General features: G+C 43.2%; 1 protein-coding gene across 1 annotated transcript in view; it reads left to right on the top strand.

Moving 5' to 3' along the window:
• LMNB1 (lamin B1) overlaps positions 1–13968 on the top strand; it is a 42997-nt gene extending 29029 nt beyond the window's left edge. The window contains exons 2-11 of the mRNA XM_068246774.1: positions 1102–1258; positions 1528–1653; positions 2656–2826; positions 5394–5519; positions 5599–5819; positions 9413–9638; positions 10798–10902; positions 12979–13098; positions 13183–13302; positions 13408–13968. Of these exons, the coding sequence (XP_068102875.1) occupies positions 1102–1258; positions 1528–1653; positions 2656–2826; positions 5394–5519; positions 5599–5819; positions 9413–9638; positions 10798–10902; positions 12979–13098; positions 13183–13302; positions 13408–13440 (1405 nt within the window). The 3' untranslated portion in view covers positions 13441–13968. The remainder of the gene's footprint in view (positions 1–1101; positions 1259–1527; positions 1654–2655; positions 2827–5393; positions 5520–5598; positions 5820–9412; positions 9639–10797; positions 10903–12978; positions 13099–13182; positions 13303–13407) is intronic.
• The last annotated feature ends 2289 nt before the right edge of the window (positions 13969–16257 follow it).

Below are 16257 nucleotides of genomic sequence, written 5' to 3'. Positions count from 1 at the left end.
CCTCCCCCCCTCCCTCTCTCTCAACCTTGTCCTCATGGCCCACCATTACATATTTTGCAGGAAACTACAAGCTTTTGCAGGTGGGGTAATTAGTGGCCCAGAAGAGCTGCATAACCACCTCCTGGATTTCTGGGAAAAAAAATTGCACTGTTGGCCTTCTACTGGGTTGGGGACAGGGATGAGCTCCAAATCAAATTTGGATGAAATCCAAATGGATTTCAGCTAATTTGTGTGTAGTTACCACGCAGCAGCAGCCTTAACCCATTCCAAGCCGCGGTCACGGGACTACAAACCCTTCCTCCTTCATTGAAGGAGGAAGCGTATTAGTCATGTGACACAGCATGGGACGGGTTAAAGAAGGCTGCTGGGTAAATTTAACCCCCTCCTTGCGCACACCCGCTCAGCTGCACTAGAGGATGAAATCTGAAGGAAACTCATTTGGATTTCATCTGAATTTGCTCCAGAGCTCATACCTGGTTGGGGACCACTCCTTTAAGTGACATGAGATAATGTGAACATACAGGTAGTCCCCGGTTAACGAATGAGATAGTGACTGTAGGTTCGTTCCTAACCTGAATCTGTTCTTAAGTTGGAACGCTGTGCTATCTGTCTCCTGTACCTCCTCTGTGCCCCCCTGTGCCTAGTGTCCCCCTCTTGTCACCTCTGCCCTTTGTATCTGTTCATACAAGTTTAAAAGCCTTTTTTAATCTCTTTTCTCAAACTACAAGTACAATTTGAAATTCTTTTTTTGACTTGTTCCCATGGAAACACAGAATCCATGCCGTTCGTATCGACTGGTCGTTTGTAAGTCGGGGACTACCTGTATATCCTACTTGCCAGGTTAAAAGGCCAGTGCTTTGTTTTTGGCGCAGGCTAAAAACTATTGGCAACTAAAATACTCAGCAGCAGGATATTAAAGTTCAGTAGGTCATAATTTGTGTGAGCTGAATGTACAGCAAAAATGAAAATGTGATAGGCATTAGACATCTAAATGAGATTTCCACCCCATGAACCTAGGATTAGTTCGACAATGACAATTTTTGCTAGAATACAGTTCTTGTATACATCCCACCTGACATTATATGCATGTTTTTTTGGCAGTTTCTCCAAGAAAGAATCGGACTATAATTCACTTCAGGGTAAACTCCGTGACAATGAGGCCCTTCTCCACTCTAAGGATGCAGCACTTATCACAGCGCAGAGTGAGAGGAAAGCTTTGGAGCTGGAAGTGGACAACCTGAGAGCTGAGCTCGGAGAGGTAAAAGTCTGTTAGTTTTATGACACTACAGCTGGCCACTAAGGATCCAATCTTTTTCATCCAATCTTACCATTTCTGTGTAATCTAAGGTAACTGCTTAAATTATCCATTCAATACATTCACTCAATTTGCCCTTATACTACACAGATTTGGTAAAATTGGATGAAACTGAATGTGTATTGTTAGTGGCCACCTTAAGCTACATCGCTTAGCAGCTCTTCACTTCCGTAGATTTTATTGTAATGTAAAATGACTTGCTTTCTTTCCAGTTTGAATCTGCGCTAGCAAAACTAAAGGCACAGTTTGCAGAAGAGGCTCTACAGAAAGTTGACCTTGAAAACCGTTGCCAGTCTCTGACTGAGGAGCTGGAGTTCCGTAAAAACATTTATGAAGAGGTAAGATCTGTAGGGCTGGCATACAATGATTTTGTATAGCCTCATACAGGTAGTCCCCAGTTAATTAACGATATGGTGACTTTAGGTTCTTAACCTGAATTCATTCTTAAGTCAGATACGTTTGGGATGTGGGTGACTGAAACGGGCAGAGAATCTTCACCTGACCCTGCCTATGAAATGGTCAGCCATGTTGATCTCTAGCTGCTTGCAATTGTATGTCCCTGAAGCAGGATAAGATGAGCTTATACACCTCCCAAATGTTTCAGGAGATTCTGTAATTAAAAAAACAAAACAAAAGCCCATTTGGGGATACTTGCCTGGGGGGGGGGGGGTGGATTCAGGGCCCTGATGGAAGCTTCCCCCCCATCCCTGCAGCGATTGCGCCCCTGAATCCTCCCTCCTCCCCCCCCCCCCCCCCCCCCCCATACCTCTCCAGGATCCAGCGCAGGCACAGTAGCAGCTCTTCGCTCGGGCTAGGTGGACATAGCCGAATCTGATCTCTCCTGCGCAGGTGCAAAAGGACTCACGTCTGCACAGTAGAATGGATTGATCGGGTTCACCTATTTCTGCCTTAACCAGAAGGAAGAGTGGCTAGTGTGCCTGTGCCGGTAAATATTTACCTAGTATACAGTGCAGGAGAGAATTGATGTGTATGCACGTTTATACTGTTCACAGCATGTTTTGTATGGACTGATAATCTGTCAGTACCGCTAGGGAGGTTAAGGGAAGAGCTACTAATAGTCTGACAAGTCTTCTACAAAAAAACCTTATAAAGCTTCAGTGTAAAATCATTGCAAGTCTTCAGATATAGTTCTAGTCTGTCTTCATAGTGGCCGGCAGATTATTTTCTGGATGCAGCAAGTGATGTAAACACCTTTTTAACCAAGTTATAGTTCAGCTCAGACCTAACTTTGTAATGCACTAATCCATCTGTGTTTTGTTACTTGGACTACATGATATTGACAAAGCCCTGGCATGCCTGCCTTCTCTCCATCCTTACAGGAAATCAAGGAGACAAGAAAAAAGCATGAGACCCGATTGGTTGAAGTGGATACCGGTCGTGTTATTGAGTATGAGCACAAACTTGCCCAAGCGCTTTCTGACATGAGATCCCAGCAGGACGAGCAAGTCAAGCTTTATAAAGATGAGATGGAGCAGACTTACCATGCTAAGGTATGTCTTGTAGGATTCTCTAAATTTATGACAGGCCTGCATTAGTTCAGCATCTCTACAGGAGCCCTGGACTGGGAATCTTACATTCTTAGGTTCCAGCTGTCATACTAAAGCCTGGTACACACCATGGAATTTCCCGTCAGATGGGTTGAATAATTTCCAACAGGTCCAATCTGAATTCCGATCGATTTGCATAAAATCAGAAAGACCGGGAATCCGATCTGTTGTAAATTATCTATTGACCCATCTGATGGTAAATGGCATGGTGTGTACCAGGCATAATGCTACGTACACGCCATGCAATTTTGTCTTAGATAGATGGTTAGATAATTTCCAACATGTCCGATCCTATTTTCAATCTTTCTGATCGCGTTTTCAAAGAAGTGAATATAAATGGATAAGAAAAGATGACAATCAAATCTGAAATCAATCAGAAAATTGAATCTAAAATCGACCGAAAAACGCATCGTGTACCCAGCATAACACTGGCTCTTAAGTGCTTCCCCTACATTCGCTATTGTTGCATGGTTGCCTTCTGCTTGTGTCCATGGCCCTGATTGTCTAAAAGGACCTCCCAGCGCTTTCAGGGGCCGGACATCCGGCAGGAGGTGGCGACTTAGACTACAGAAAGTGCTAGCTGTGATGAATTCAAGGCAATACTTAACCAGTCAGCACCAGCAGTTTTTTTGTAGTGTATGCTAGGGCGCTTAAGTACATCACCAGTGACATTTTAGCTTTCATGCTGTATACAATGGAAACATCGGCTTATTTCTCTAACAGCCAGAGCTTTGCATGGCTTTATTCAGAAGGTGATCTGTCAATTCACTAACCTTTCAAAGCTGTAGTTGAGCCAGGTGATGAAGCTCGCAGAGCAAGACCTATTACCAAGTTGGCATCAAGGTTACTGTATATCAGAATGCTAGATTAAAGTATGGCAGGTTTGTAATGTGCCGTTGGGAGGAGTATTGTTACTTTACCTATACAGGGTGCTGCTCTGACTCTTAGCCCATACAACATGCATAATCGTCTCCACTGGACCGTCAGCTTCTGACCGCTTTTGTAATTCCTGCCAGTGCCGCAGTGCATGCTGGGATATGTAGTCCATGGATGCAAATACAGCTCTGTATGGACTCTCTCTCTTTGGTCAGGCTACTGTACACACGCTAGATTGACTGGCTGCCTCGGAAAAAAATGCACTAGCACGTGTGCTCTGTTTCAAACACCACTGCAGCCAGTCATCCCTCCTATTGCAGTGTCCCTCTAATATTTAGGTATCACTGGAAGAAAAAGAAGGAAATCCGGGCACCTTCCGTCCAACTCCTGTTTATTGCAAGCCAAAACAGACATCCATTGGTTACCACAACTATAAGTACCTCGTGTTGGTGGTCTATAGGGTGATGGTCGGTGGAGGTGCAGGAGCCAGGGCACTGAGTGGGTCCGGACCCACTCGGTGCCCTGGCTCCCGCACCTCCACCGACCATCACCCTATAGACCACCAACACGAGGTACTTATAGTTGTGGTAACCAATGGATGTCTGTTTTGGCTTGCAATAAACAGGAGTTGGACGGAAGGTGCCCGGATTTCCTTCTTTTTCTTCCAGTGATACCTTTGCACAGTTGTACTGCCTTCATGTTATATCCGCAGAGCACACGTCCAGGCAACAAGACATAAGGTAACCAAGATGATGCGGTGAGGTTTTTTGCTCTCATTTTCACATACGCATAAGCTCAATCCATAGGGAGGGCCACTCAACTTTCCCTTTCTCTTCCTTTAAACATATGATCCCTCTAATATTTACACATGCATGGGTATGACAGGTGCTCTGCATTTTGCCTAGAATTCCTCTTTGATCTGACTTGTGGTTGATCCTTTTTCTTAATCTTGCTGGCAGTTACCTTAACTGACCTGCAAACCTCAGGGAATGATCATGACCAGTGCAGGACCTTATTCTGTCGTTTGGTGTCTGAAGTGAGACTTTTTTCTTCTCCAACCTGGTTACACAAGGAGTTTTATCTGACTGAATGAGATGAGTGCAATTTTCAACCATCCAAAGTGACACTATTTGTCATAAGGCCTGCTTTAATTGTGCAGCCTGCATGTACAGAATGTTATGTCCTGGTGGTTCTAGCTGCCACTTGTCCCTTTCTGGGCAATGTTCAGTTGTCCCATCATGTAAGCTGGGAGTCTGCAGCCACCCTAATGCTAGGTGAACATGTAAAGATAGTAACCATCTTTTGATGGCTGCTGGAAAAGCTTGTAACTGTGGATACTGCACTTCATACACTATCCTTTTGTGGTGTGCTGTCTGTCTTGTATATTTTATCTACATGGCAAAAGTTAGTGAAGCAATGTTTTCTAATTTGTATTTAGAAATGCCGGACTTCATACTTTCTACTTTGACTACATATTTTGTTCTGTTGCTCCATCTGTTGATGTACTGTAAGCTGTTACAATCATTTCCTTAGAAAATGCTCAATTCCTGTGTGGTTATGACAGTGTGAGAGTGTCCGTATTTGGAGCACTTCCTCATTTAGATGACTGATCTCTTCAAATGCATCTCTTTCAGCTGGAGAATGCCAGGCTGTCTTCCGAGATGAACAGCTCCACTGTGAACAGCACTCGGGAGGAGCTCATGGAGAGCCGTCTGCGAATTGACAGCCTCTCTAGTCAGCTTGCAGACCTGCAGAAAGAGGTTGGTGCTGGTGTGAGCTCTATGGACATGTACTGAAACTGCAATACAAACTGCATAAACTCATCTCTCGTGTTTCCAGTCTAGGGGATGGTATGACCGGATGCAGGAGCTGGAGGACCTGCTGGCCAAAGAGAGGGATTCCTGCCGTCGCATGCTGTCTGATAGGGAGCGAGAGATGGCAGAGATAAGAGATCAGATGCAGCAGCAGCTTTCTGACTATGAGCAGCTGCTAGATGTCAAACTTGCTCTGGACATGGAGATCAGCGCCTACAGGAAGCTGCTGGAGGGTGAAGAGGAAAGGTGAGCAGCTCCATTCACTGAAGCAGGAGGGATATGGAGGCTGCCATATTTTATTTCTTTTTAGGCGATGCCAGTTTCCTGGCTGTCTTGCTGATCCTCCTGAACAAGTATGCAGCAGATCTGGTGTTTCTGACATTATCAGATCTGACAAGTTTGGCTGCATGCTTGTTTCTGGTGTGATTCAGACACTACTGCAGCCAAATAGATCACCAGGGCTGCCAGGCAACTGGTAATGTTTAAAATATGGCAGCCTCTCCATATACCTCACTTCAGTTTTTCCTTTAAAGCAGTAGGATTAGCCATACTATGCCAGGGGAAAAAAACATAAGTAGATAAATACTTGATCTACTTGCATAACACATGTATTGTACTGTCCACGTTTTTTATTTCAGTTAATTTTATATAGTAAATGAAGAGAAATCTGTTCCTGATGGGAACCATGTTTTTTGCCCAGTTTAGGCTTAATCCTGATGTCATTTCTGCCTTTTTATATTTTGTTCTCTCCAATCGCTGAGTCACCTCAGTCTTACTTTTAAAAACAAGTGAGCAGGGGATAGTGTTTCAGATAAGCAGCTAGGCAGGGAAATGGAAGAGGAATAGATTATAGATAAAACCCCCAACATGCAACTGTTTGGCACTGACTACTAAAGGGCCTGTGCTCCTTAACCACTTCAGCCTTCAGTCATTTTCACTTTATGCATATGAGCAATTTTCACCTCCCATTCATTAGCCTATAACTTTATCACTACTTATCACAATGAACTGATCTATATCTTGTTTTTTCCGCCACCAATTAGGCTTTCTTTGGGGGGTACATTTTGCTAAGAGCCGCTTTACAGTAAATGCATTTTAACAGGAAGAATAAGAAATGGAAAAAAATTCATTATTTCTCAGTTTTCAGCCATTATTATAGTTTTAAAATCATACATGCCTCCATAATTAAAACTCACGTATTGTGTTTACCCATATGTCCCGGTTATTACACCGTTAAAATTATGTCCCTATCACAATGTATGGCGACAATATTTTATTTGGAAATAAAGGTGCATTTTTTCCGTTTTGCATCTATCACTATTTACAAGTTTAAAATAAAAAAAAAATAGAAATATTTCATCTTTACATTGATATTTAAAAAGTTTAGACCCTTAGGTAAATATTTACTTTTTTATTGTAATGTTTTTGTTTTGTTTTTTGTATTAAACATTTTATTTGGGTATTTTTGGCAGGGTGGGATGTAAACCATAGTTTTATAATGTAAATGTGTCTTGAGTTTTATTTTTTCACTTTTAGTTCTAGTTTTACTTTTTGGCCACAAGATGGCCATGAGTTTGTTTACATGACGTCACTCTAAGCGTAACACACGCTTAGAGCGACGCATGGGGTACGTTACAGCCAGAAAAAGCGCAGCTTCCGAGAGAAGCTGTTGCTTTTTCAGCGGGGGAGAGGAATCAGTGATCGGGCACCATAGCCCGATTCACTGATTGCCAGGCTAACGAACCGGCGGCCGGGAGTGCGCGGACGCGCATATGGCCTCCTGGGCGTAGCTAGTACATCCAGGAGGCCGAAGTAGTTAAAGGATACCCGAACGGACATGTGACATAATGAGATAGACAGTGTACAGTGCCTAGCACACAACTATGCTGTTCCTTTTTTTTTTTTTTTTTTCTCTGCCTGAAAGAGTTAAATATCAGGTATGTAAGTGGCTGACTCGGACAGGAACTACAGTGTGACCCTCACTGATAAGAAATTCCAACTATAAAACACTTTCCTAGCAGAAAATGGCTTCTTAGAGCAAGAAAGAGGTAAAAAGGGGAATTTCTTAAGTGAGGGTCACACTGTAGTTCCTGTCCGAGTCAGCCACTTACATACCTGATATTTAACTGTTTCAGGCAGAGAAAGGAAAAAAAGAACACAGCATAGTTATTTGTGTGCTAGGCACTGTACATATGTCTATCTCATCATGTCACATGTCAGTTCGGGTATCCTTTAAGTATGTGATAACTCCAAATCATAACAGCAGAAAGTTTGAATACAGGATTAGCATCTTTAGCACTTAATACACTCAGACCAGTTGCTGTTGAAATTTGATTTTTATGATAATTCCGCTTTCATCAATTATGATCTAAGATGAGATGCTTTAATTTACTTTCACTTTATATAATTTATACACCTATAGCAGTGATGGCTAACCTTTGCACTCCAGCGGTTGTGGAACTACATGTCACATTAGGCATTGCAATACTCTGACAACTCTAAGCATAACTCGGGGAGGCAGAGACCTGATGGGTTTTGTAGTTTTGTCACAGCTGGAGTGCCAAGGTTAGCCATCACTGACCTCTAGGAACATGGAAATTGAAGGGCAGAATCTTTAAATGGTGTGTTTGCAACTTTTTGTAACTGTCCATGAGTGGCTCTCTGCTACTGCGCAGGTGCGAGTTGTCTTGCGGCTGTACACTGATGGGAGTTTGGCCGCACAAACCTATTCTAATGACCCTTACAATAACCCTTATGTTAGTATTGTCCCAATGCTGCAAGGGGATTGAAGCCACTGGATTATGCGTATTTCGCGTTAACATTTACGTTAGTATGCAAATTCTTATGCTCTGGAAGCTGCATTTGAAAATTGGCACACAAATTTTCATGCAAAAAAGTGAAAATGGCATGTTTTCTGCCAAAAAGCTGAAGAGTGGGGAATATATTTTTTGTTAGTTTCTGACATGTCTTCCATTTTCATAGCGGCAGGCTCCCTGTGCCCCCATTGCTTGCACCAAAGGGAAGTTGCAGACTGCTGTTATGAGCGGCTATGTTGTCAGTCATGAATACCCACAAATGCAAGATACATTTCCAATAGTTTGGTTTTGAAGTGCTTAGATACTGGGGAGGGTGTGAGAATGGTAAATGCTCTACACTGAGCAGGGAAGGAGTAAACTGTCTCTGCAGAGCTGTAGTCTTGCATTGTTGGCCATAAAGGGATACATTCTACACAGCACAGATGTGGACAGGGTCAACTGGGTGTTCAAAAGACTGGCTGGTGTTACCTTCAATTTCCTCCAACTCCAGGCTGCTAAGCCACACCTGATATTTTACACTTGGAGATTTGCAAGTAGGGTAATACACGTGATAATCAAGGTTTTCTGAATGTCATATGTACAAGCTGTGAGTGGGCACACCATTGCTTAGTCTGGTGCTTGGTATTATGGCATAGGCATATCAATAGCAAAGTCCACAAACCAGTGTACCAGCACTACGTATTTTCCAGAAGTCCCGCTCTGTTTGTTGAGCCATAATGTCCACAAAGATGGCTTACAATTGTTTCGGGGGCCTCGCAGGGTCCCCCTTTTATCAAGGTGTGTGGTTGATAAAGCCTTGATAAAGGGGGTTCCGGCGAGGCCCCCGAAACAATTGTCCGCTATCTTTGTGGACATTATGGCTTAGAGCGTGACTTCTGGAAAATAGAGTGCTGGTATACTTTGTGAAGGTTTTCTGAATGGCACAAACATATATAATTTTTTTGCAAATTATGGTGTACACTATGCATAAAAAGCCCTAGTGTTAAATGGGGCATTTCATGTCTTGTCTTTCCTGTATTTTAGGCTGAACCTTTCCCCCAGTCCATCTTCCCGTGTGACTGTATCCAGAGCCTCCTCCAGTCGTGCTGTGCGAACCACGAGAGGGAAAAGGAAGAGGATTGATGTGGAGGAATCTGAGGCCAGCAGCAGTATCAGCATTGCACACTCTGCCTCAGCCACAGGAAATATATCTGTTGAAGAAATTGATGTGGATGGGAAGTTTATCAGACTAAAGAACAATGCAGATGAAGTATGTCTTCGCATGCCTTGTGCTTATACTTTCATGGGGAGATCTATTCCTTACAAGATAGCCCAATGTATTTTGGCTGGCCGATTACCTTTCTGGGATCTCCAGAAACACTTGTGTCCTTGAGTGGTCTGTACTGCGCATGCGTGCTGCTGGTTTTGTAGCAATGCTGAAAGATTCCAGTTTCCTCCCCAGTGCAGAAGAGCTCACTATATGGTTATCTTCAGCGGTTTTGCTCCAGACCACAGCACCTTTATCAGCTTTATGCATTGCCATTGCTCCTTGGTATTATGGGAGTCTGGTCAGTGTGACTCCGGGCAATGTGTGCGGATGAGAATTTTTTACCTTAATGATATTACATTTTTGCTTTGGGAGCTTACAAATGTAAGAAGGTGTAAAAGCTTTGTGAATCCTGCCCAATGTGTCCCAACTCTCCCATATAATGCTTCCATTTGTATAGTGCCCCACTTTATAGTAAATGGGTATAGTGCCACCGCCTGAAAATTGCTAAAACTTTGAAGATTGCTGTTAATTTGTAAAAGTTTTTGGCAACCTGTTTTACCCTTTCACTTGGTTCTTGGGGGTCCTAAAAATGGTTTTTATTTTGTACACCGTCATATTTTTGTGAATCATTTAGCAAAGGATTTGTACAAATTGGTATTGCAGTAGAATATTGTTATAGTAATCACAGTAGTGCACATACACACAGCATATTCTTTAACAAATCCACCAATTATATCGTCTGGAAGTCAGGCCCAGTGCACACCAAAACCGCTAGCAGATCGTCAAAACTCTAGCGGTTTTGGGAGCAGAGAGCAGATATTTGCCGGGTGCACACCGAGCGGATTTTGTATGCGATCCGCCGTCTGCATCAGCATCCGCGTGGCTAATGTATCTCTATGGGCTGGTGCACACCGGCGGTTTGAGGTTTTAAGCAAACCGCAAACGTGCAGCAAGAGGCACGTTTGCGGCTTGCTAAAAACCTCAAACTGCCGGTGTGCACCAGCCCATAGAGATACATTAGCCACGCGGATTTTCAAGCGGATGCGGCCGGCGGATCCGCCCAGTGTGCACTGGGCCTCAGAGGGTTAACAAAAGGGATGTATTGTAACTAATTGTATGTAATGTACATAATTCTGACCTATCCTTGTCCATCCTGTAGGATCAGCCTTTGGGTGGCTGGGAACTCACAAGAACCATTGGAGAGACATCTGTGAATTACAAGTTTACCTCCAGATATGTGCTGAGAGCAGGCCAGACTGTTACTGTAAGTGTCTTGTGCATGACTTCACAAATGTTTGACACTCAGCTGTTCATGTTTTCTTCCTTATGTGATGATGGTTCTGTATGCCCTGGGGAACTGCAGGAAGTCACACTCTCTCTAGTAAGAGAACAAGTAGTCAAGTCCTTATGCCTTCCTGTGCTATTAAAATGGGTGTCAGTGAAACCCCTTAAGGTGGCCACTAATGGTCCAATTTTTACTGAAAAATCACTTGAGCGATCAAATTCTGATTGGATTTTTGTAAATCTCCATTGATGGGCACAATTGATTACGAATGATTAGAGTCTTCCGATTGGATTTTCATTGATGCACATTTTGGAGTTTCTTGTTGGTTGTGATGGGAAGAATAGATTGGTTCATCGATGGTGTAGCGAACTATTTGACTTCCGATTAAAATTTGATCGCTTGAACTATTTTTTTTTTTTTTTTTTTTTTTTTTTTTTTTTTTTTTTTTTTTGCTGGAAACTGGATAGTTAGTGGCCACCTTTGAGAATGGAGATGGTTTTGCAGTGAAGCACTATAGCGGTGGTGGTTCAGAAGCCCTCCGTGCTTTTTCAAACACTTAAACGTAAATGGTGGGGATTGAATGAATGTTGTTGAACACCTGATCTGCTGGTGATCCTGGGTTATTGAATTTATCCCATACTGATGCCTGCCTATAAACTCACTAGGTGAGAAAATGTTGTTGAATCAGGACAAGGGGGGGTGAGGAGTTTCACGCCAACAGCCCCGAGCTGCACACACCCTTGTGCTCCACTATGTATAATTTGCTACTGTGCAGAACACACCCCTGGTACTGGGAGCGAGACCAGGGTATGCAGTAGCCACTGACTGGCAGCAACAGCCCAGCTTTGCGGTGGTCACCGCCACTGCCTGGAGGGGATCAGGACGTTGTGGGCACAGTAGAAGTCCAGGGGGCTGGAAGAAGCCTCAGGTAAGTTAAAATCTTTTCTTTTCCACGCTGGGCTAATTACCTGTGCTGCCACTCCTCATGCTGCTATTGGTCTTCAGGGTCCCTCCCATTCCCCATTCTCTAAATATTTGGCCCCTCTGCCAAATGTTCTTGCCTGTGCAAGAGCTCTTTTGAACCAGGGCTAGTGAGTCGGTACAAAATTCATCCGGATGACTGTTTATGAAATCGCTGACTCCATATACCCAAAATTGAGTCCTTAGTCTAATTTTTACAAAGGCTATGGATTTAGTTCAGAAATCATCCAACTCGGACTCCGTTTATTGAAACCACCAACTCTGACTTCAGGTATCCAAAATTGCTCAGGCTCTACAGCCCTGTTGGGGGCATTCATGAGTTCCAAACCGTGCATGCTCAGTGCGGAATTGCTTGTCCTTGATCTGGAAAAAACTGGGGGGAGGGGTGTGGTATGGGGTACTGGAACAGGAAGAACCCTGAAGGCAGTGAGCTGCAGGACGGGCAGTAATGTTTTCTCTAGCCCACCAGAAAAGTGTGTGTTTTCAGGCGTGCTTTTCTGGAAAGTTTTACCCAGTTTTTAGCACTTTGCTGAAAAGGCATTTTTCTTTACTGCAGCATCTGGCCTTATTTGCAGTTGGGTTCATGTTCACTATAAAGTTGAATTCGAGCCAAAATGTAAATTTGTGAGTAGATAAGGCTTAGTACTACTAACATTTGAAGTTTTGGTAAGGGAATTCCATTCACTTTGTGTCTTAGTGGCAGATGACATTAAAAATGCTGTAGTGTTAAAGGGTTACGACTGATTCTTCCCTTTATTGGTGACAGGGCCACTGGGAGCAGAAAATGAAAGCTCCTCATTGAGAACAGTCTGCACTTTCCTGCATCCTCTCATATTTGCATTTCCCTGACCATCCCAAGTCAAAACAAAACATTTACAAACTTGTGCAACTAGAAAATGGCCCAATGAAATTCCACTTTGCCAGGATTCGCATTTATTTTAAAGTTGCCTAGTCATCAACAACTGACACATTTGTATCTCATTGGCCATCTCTAAATCTGATTCTGTACAGTACATGAATTTTGTGTTTTTTCCTCTTTGCGAGTTACTAAGCCATACTTTCTCCACAAATCAGATTTGGGCATCCAACGCTGGGGTTCCTGCAAGCCCACCAACTGACCTGGTCTGGGAGAATCAGAGCTCTTGGGGCACCGGTGAAGATGTGAAGGTCGTGTTGAGGAATTCTCAGGGACAGGTATGTTATATATGGTGATTGTGAGCTTGATTTGGGATGGTTTTGAACTGTTAGTAACAGCACAACATGATCTTATTTCCTTAGGACGTAGCTCAGAGGTCAACTGTGTTCACCACCACTGTGCCGGAGGAGGAGGTGGAAGAGGAGGAGGAGGGAGAAGAGGTGCAGGAAGTATATGTGCCAGAAACGAGGCAACGTCGGCAGGTAGGTCCGCTGCATTCTGCAGAATTTGAGTTAGTCTTCCACTGTTGTCCTGATGTTGAGCCTTCAGAACAAATGACTGAGGTGTAAAATTTCCATCTTTTCCAGGTTCAGCAACAAAAGAACTGTTCTATAATGTAAAAGCAGCCGGCCTGAAACCAGCCTACAGATCTGAGCCTTTCTGGAAGCAGCATATTTTTCTGTCAGTGTACAAGTGGAAAAAAAAAACCTAGCAAATGCCCAAGCTTGTGGCCTTATTTTTTTGTATTTTGCGATAATGGACATAAAGTCCTTTTTTCTAAAATTTTTGAATGGGTAAAATGTGAAGTGACTAGTTTGTACACTGTTATGAGTCAATCAGGGATACATTGAGAACTGTGAAGGCCACACGATGTCACCTGACGCTACATGACATTACATGAGGTGCTGTGAGCTTGGAGGCACACTCAGTGCTTCCATCTTTTGTATTTTTTACTTTCTATCTTAAGATTTAGAACCATTTTTATCCTCTCGGCTTTATTGCAAGGCGTTATTTGTATCATGCAAAAACAAGTTTTATGAAATTTTTTTAATTTTTTTTTTCTAGTTTAGTATGGTGGGAGGGTCATGTTGTAGCTATTTTAAATATGGAAACTGGTTTACATTTAAAAATAAACAGATGTTTCTACACTTTTGTCCGTTTATCTTATGAACAGTATTGGTTTTCCTTGCGTTGTCCAGCATTTGGTACTGGTGGTTAGTATGGATAATGCGTACATAAGCTATGAATTGAAATGCATTGTTAATAAAAGGATAAGGGTATCAAGGTGAGGGGAACATGGAGGCTGCCATACTTATTTCCTTTTTAAACAATACCAGTTGCCTGACAGTCTTCCTGATCTTGTCTCTAACTTTTTTTTTTATTTTTTTGATAACCACTTAACGACAGCCTAACTCCGCTAGGGTCGGCAGGTCGTTAGTGGTTTAGCATGGGAACGGCCTTTCCATGGCAGTTCACGGAGGGCGTCTCCGTGAACAGCCTGCGAGCCACCGATTGCAGCTCGCAAGCTAAATGTAAACACGCGGGGAAGAAATCCCCCTAGTGGGGTAAAAAAGGGGGGGGGGGGCAGTCTGATCTCCCTGCGTGCCTGCTGATCTGTGCTGTGGGCTGGAGAGCCCACGCAGCACAGATCAGCCAGAATTCCCGTCGTCCTTAACCACTTGCCGACCGCCCACAGCCGATGGGCGGCGGCAAAGTGGACGCCGAAAGGACCGCAATACGCCATGCGGCGGCTCCTTTGGGCGTGTCGGGGCAGCAATCGTGTCACTGGTGACACGAGTTGCCCCTGGCAACAGGCTCCGCCCACCCACATCATCCCACCGGCTGTTCGTAAGCGCTGGCGGGATGTTAACGCTCGATTGCCGCATGCAAAGTGTATTATACAATTCGTAATGTATACAAAGTGTATTATACAGGCTGCCTCCTGCCCTGGTGGTCCCAGTGATTGAGGGACCACCAGGGCAGGCTGCAGCCCTCCATGTCTCCATACTCAGTATGTGTTTTGGGGTGTATTTTTACACATACCCATGCTGGGTGGGAGAAATATCTCTGTATGACAATTTTTTTTTTTTCACACCCAATTGTCCATTTGCAGATATTTCTCCCACCCAGCATGAATATGTGGAAAAAAAATACACCCCAAAACGCATTATACTACGGAGTATGGCGATACCACATGTGAAACACTGTGACAAAAATAAAATCTTCTATGAACTCACCATACTCCTAATGGAATACCTTGGGGTGTCTTCTTTCTAAAATTGGGTCACTTGTGGGGTTCCAATACTGCCCTGGCATTTTAGGGGCCCTAAAGCGTGAGGAGTAGTCTAGAAACCAAATGCCTTAACATGCCCTGTGAAATCCTAAAGGTACTCATAGGACGTTGGGCCCCTTAGCGCACCTAGGCTACAAAAGTGTTACACGTGGTATCGCCGTACTCAGTAGTATGTGTTTTGGGGTGTATTTTTACATATACCCATGCTGGGTGGGAGAAATATCTGTGTGGGTGAAAAAAAAAATTAATCTAATTGACAGATATTTCTCCCACCCAGCATGGGTATGTGTAAAAATACACCCCAAAACACATTATACTACTTCTCCTGAGTACGGCAATACCACGTGTGACCCCTTTTTGCAGCCTTGGTGCGCTAAGGGGCCCAAAGTCCTATGAGCACCTTTAGGCTTTACAGGGGTGCTTACAATTTAGCACCCCCAAAATGCCAGGACAGTAAACACACCCCACAAATGACCCCATTTTGGAAAGTGGACACCTCAAGGTATTCAGAGAGGGGCATGGTGAGTCCATGGCAGATTTATTTTTTTTATTTTCACAAGTTAGCAGAAATTGAAACAAATAAAAAAAAAAACAGTTTCCAAGTGTCATTTTCCGCTAACTTGTGACAAAAAATAAAATCTTCTATGAACTCACCATGCCTCTCAGTGAATATTTTGGGATGTCTTCTTTCCAAAATGGGGTAATTTGGGGGTATTTATACTATCCTGGAATTTTAGCACCTCATGAAACATGACAGGGGGTCAGAAAAGTCAAATGCTTCAAAATGGGAAAATTAACTTTTGGCACCATAGTTTGTAAACACTAACTTTTACCCAAACCAATAAATGTACACTTATTGGATTTTTTTTATCAGACATGTAGCACAATAAATTTGGACAAAAATGTATATAGAAATTTTACTTTATTTGAAAGATGTCAGCACAGAAAGTTAAAACATTTTTTGACAAAATTCATGTATTTTTTGATGAATATAATAAAAACTAAAAATCACAGCAGCAATCAAATGGCACCAAAAGAAAGCTGTATTAGTGACAAGAAAAGGAGGGAAAATTCATTTAGGTGGTAGGTTGTATGACCGAGCAATAAACCGTGAAAGCTGCAGTGGTCTGAATGGGAAAAAAAG

This window comes from Hyperolius riggenbachi, chromosome 1, assembly GCF_040937935.1.
Source record: "Hyperolius riggenbachi isolate aHypRig1 chromosome 1, aHypRig1.pri, whole genome shotgun sequence".
In the NCBI taxonomy this organism is placed as follows: domain Eukaryota; kingdom Metazoa; phylum Chordata; class Amphibia; order Anura; family Hyperoliidae; genus Hyperolius; species Hyperolius riggenbachi.
This window is presented reverse-complemented; position numbering and strand designations above follow the sequence as displayed.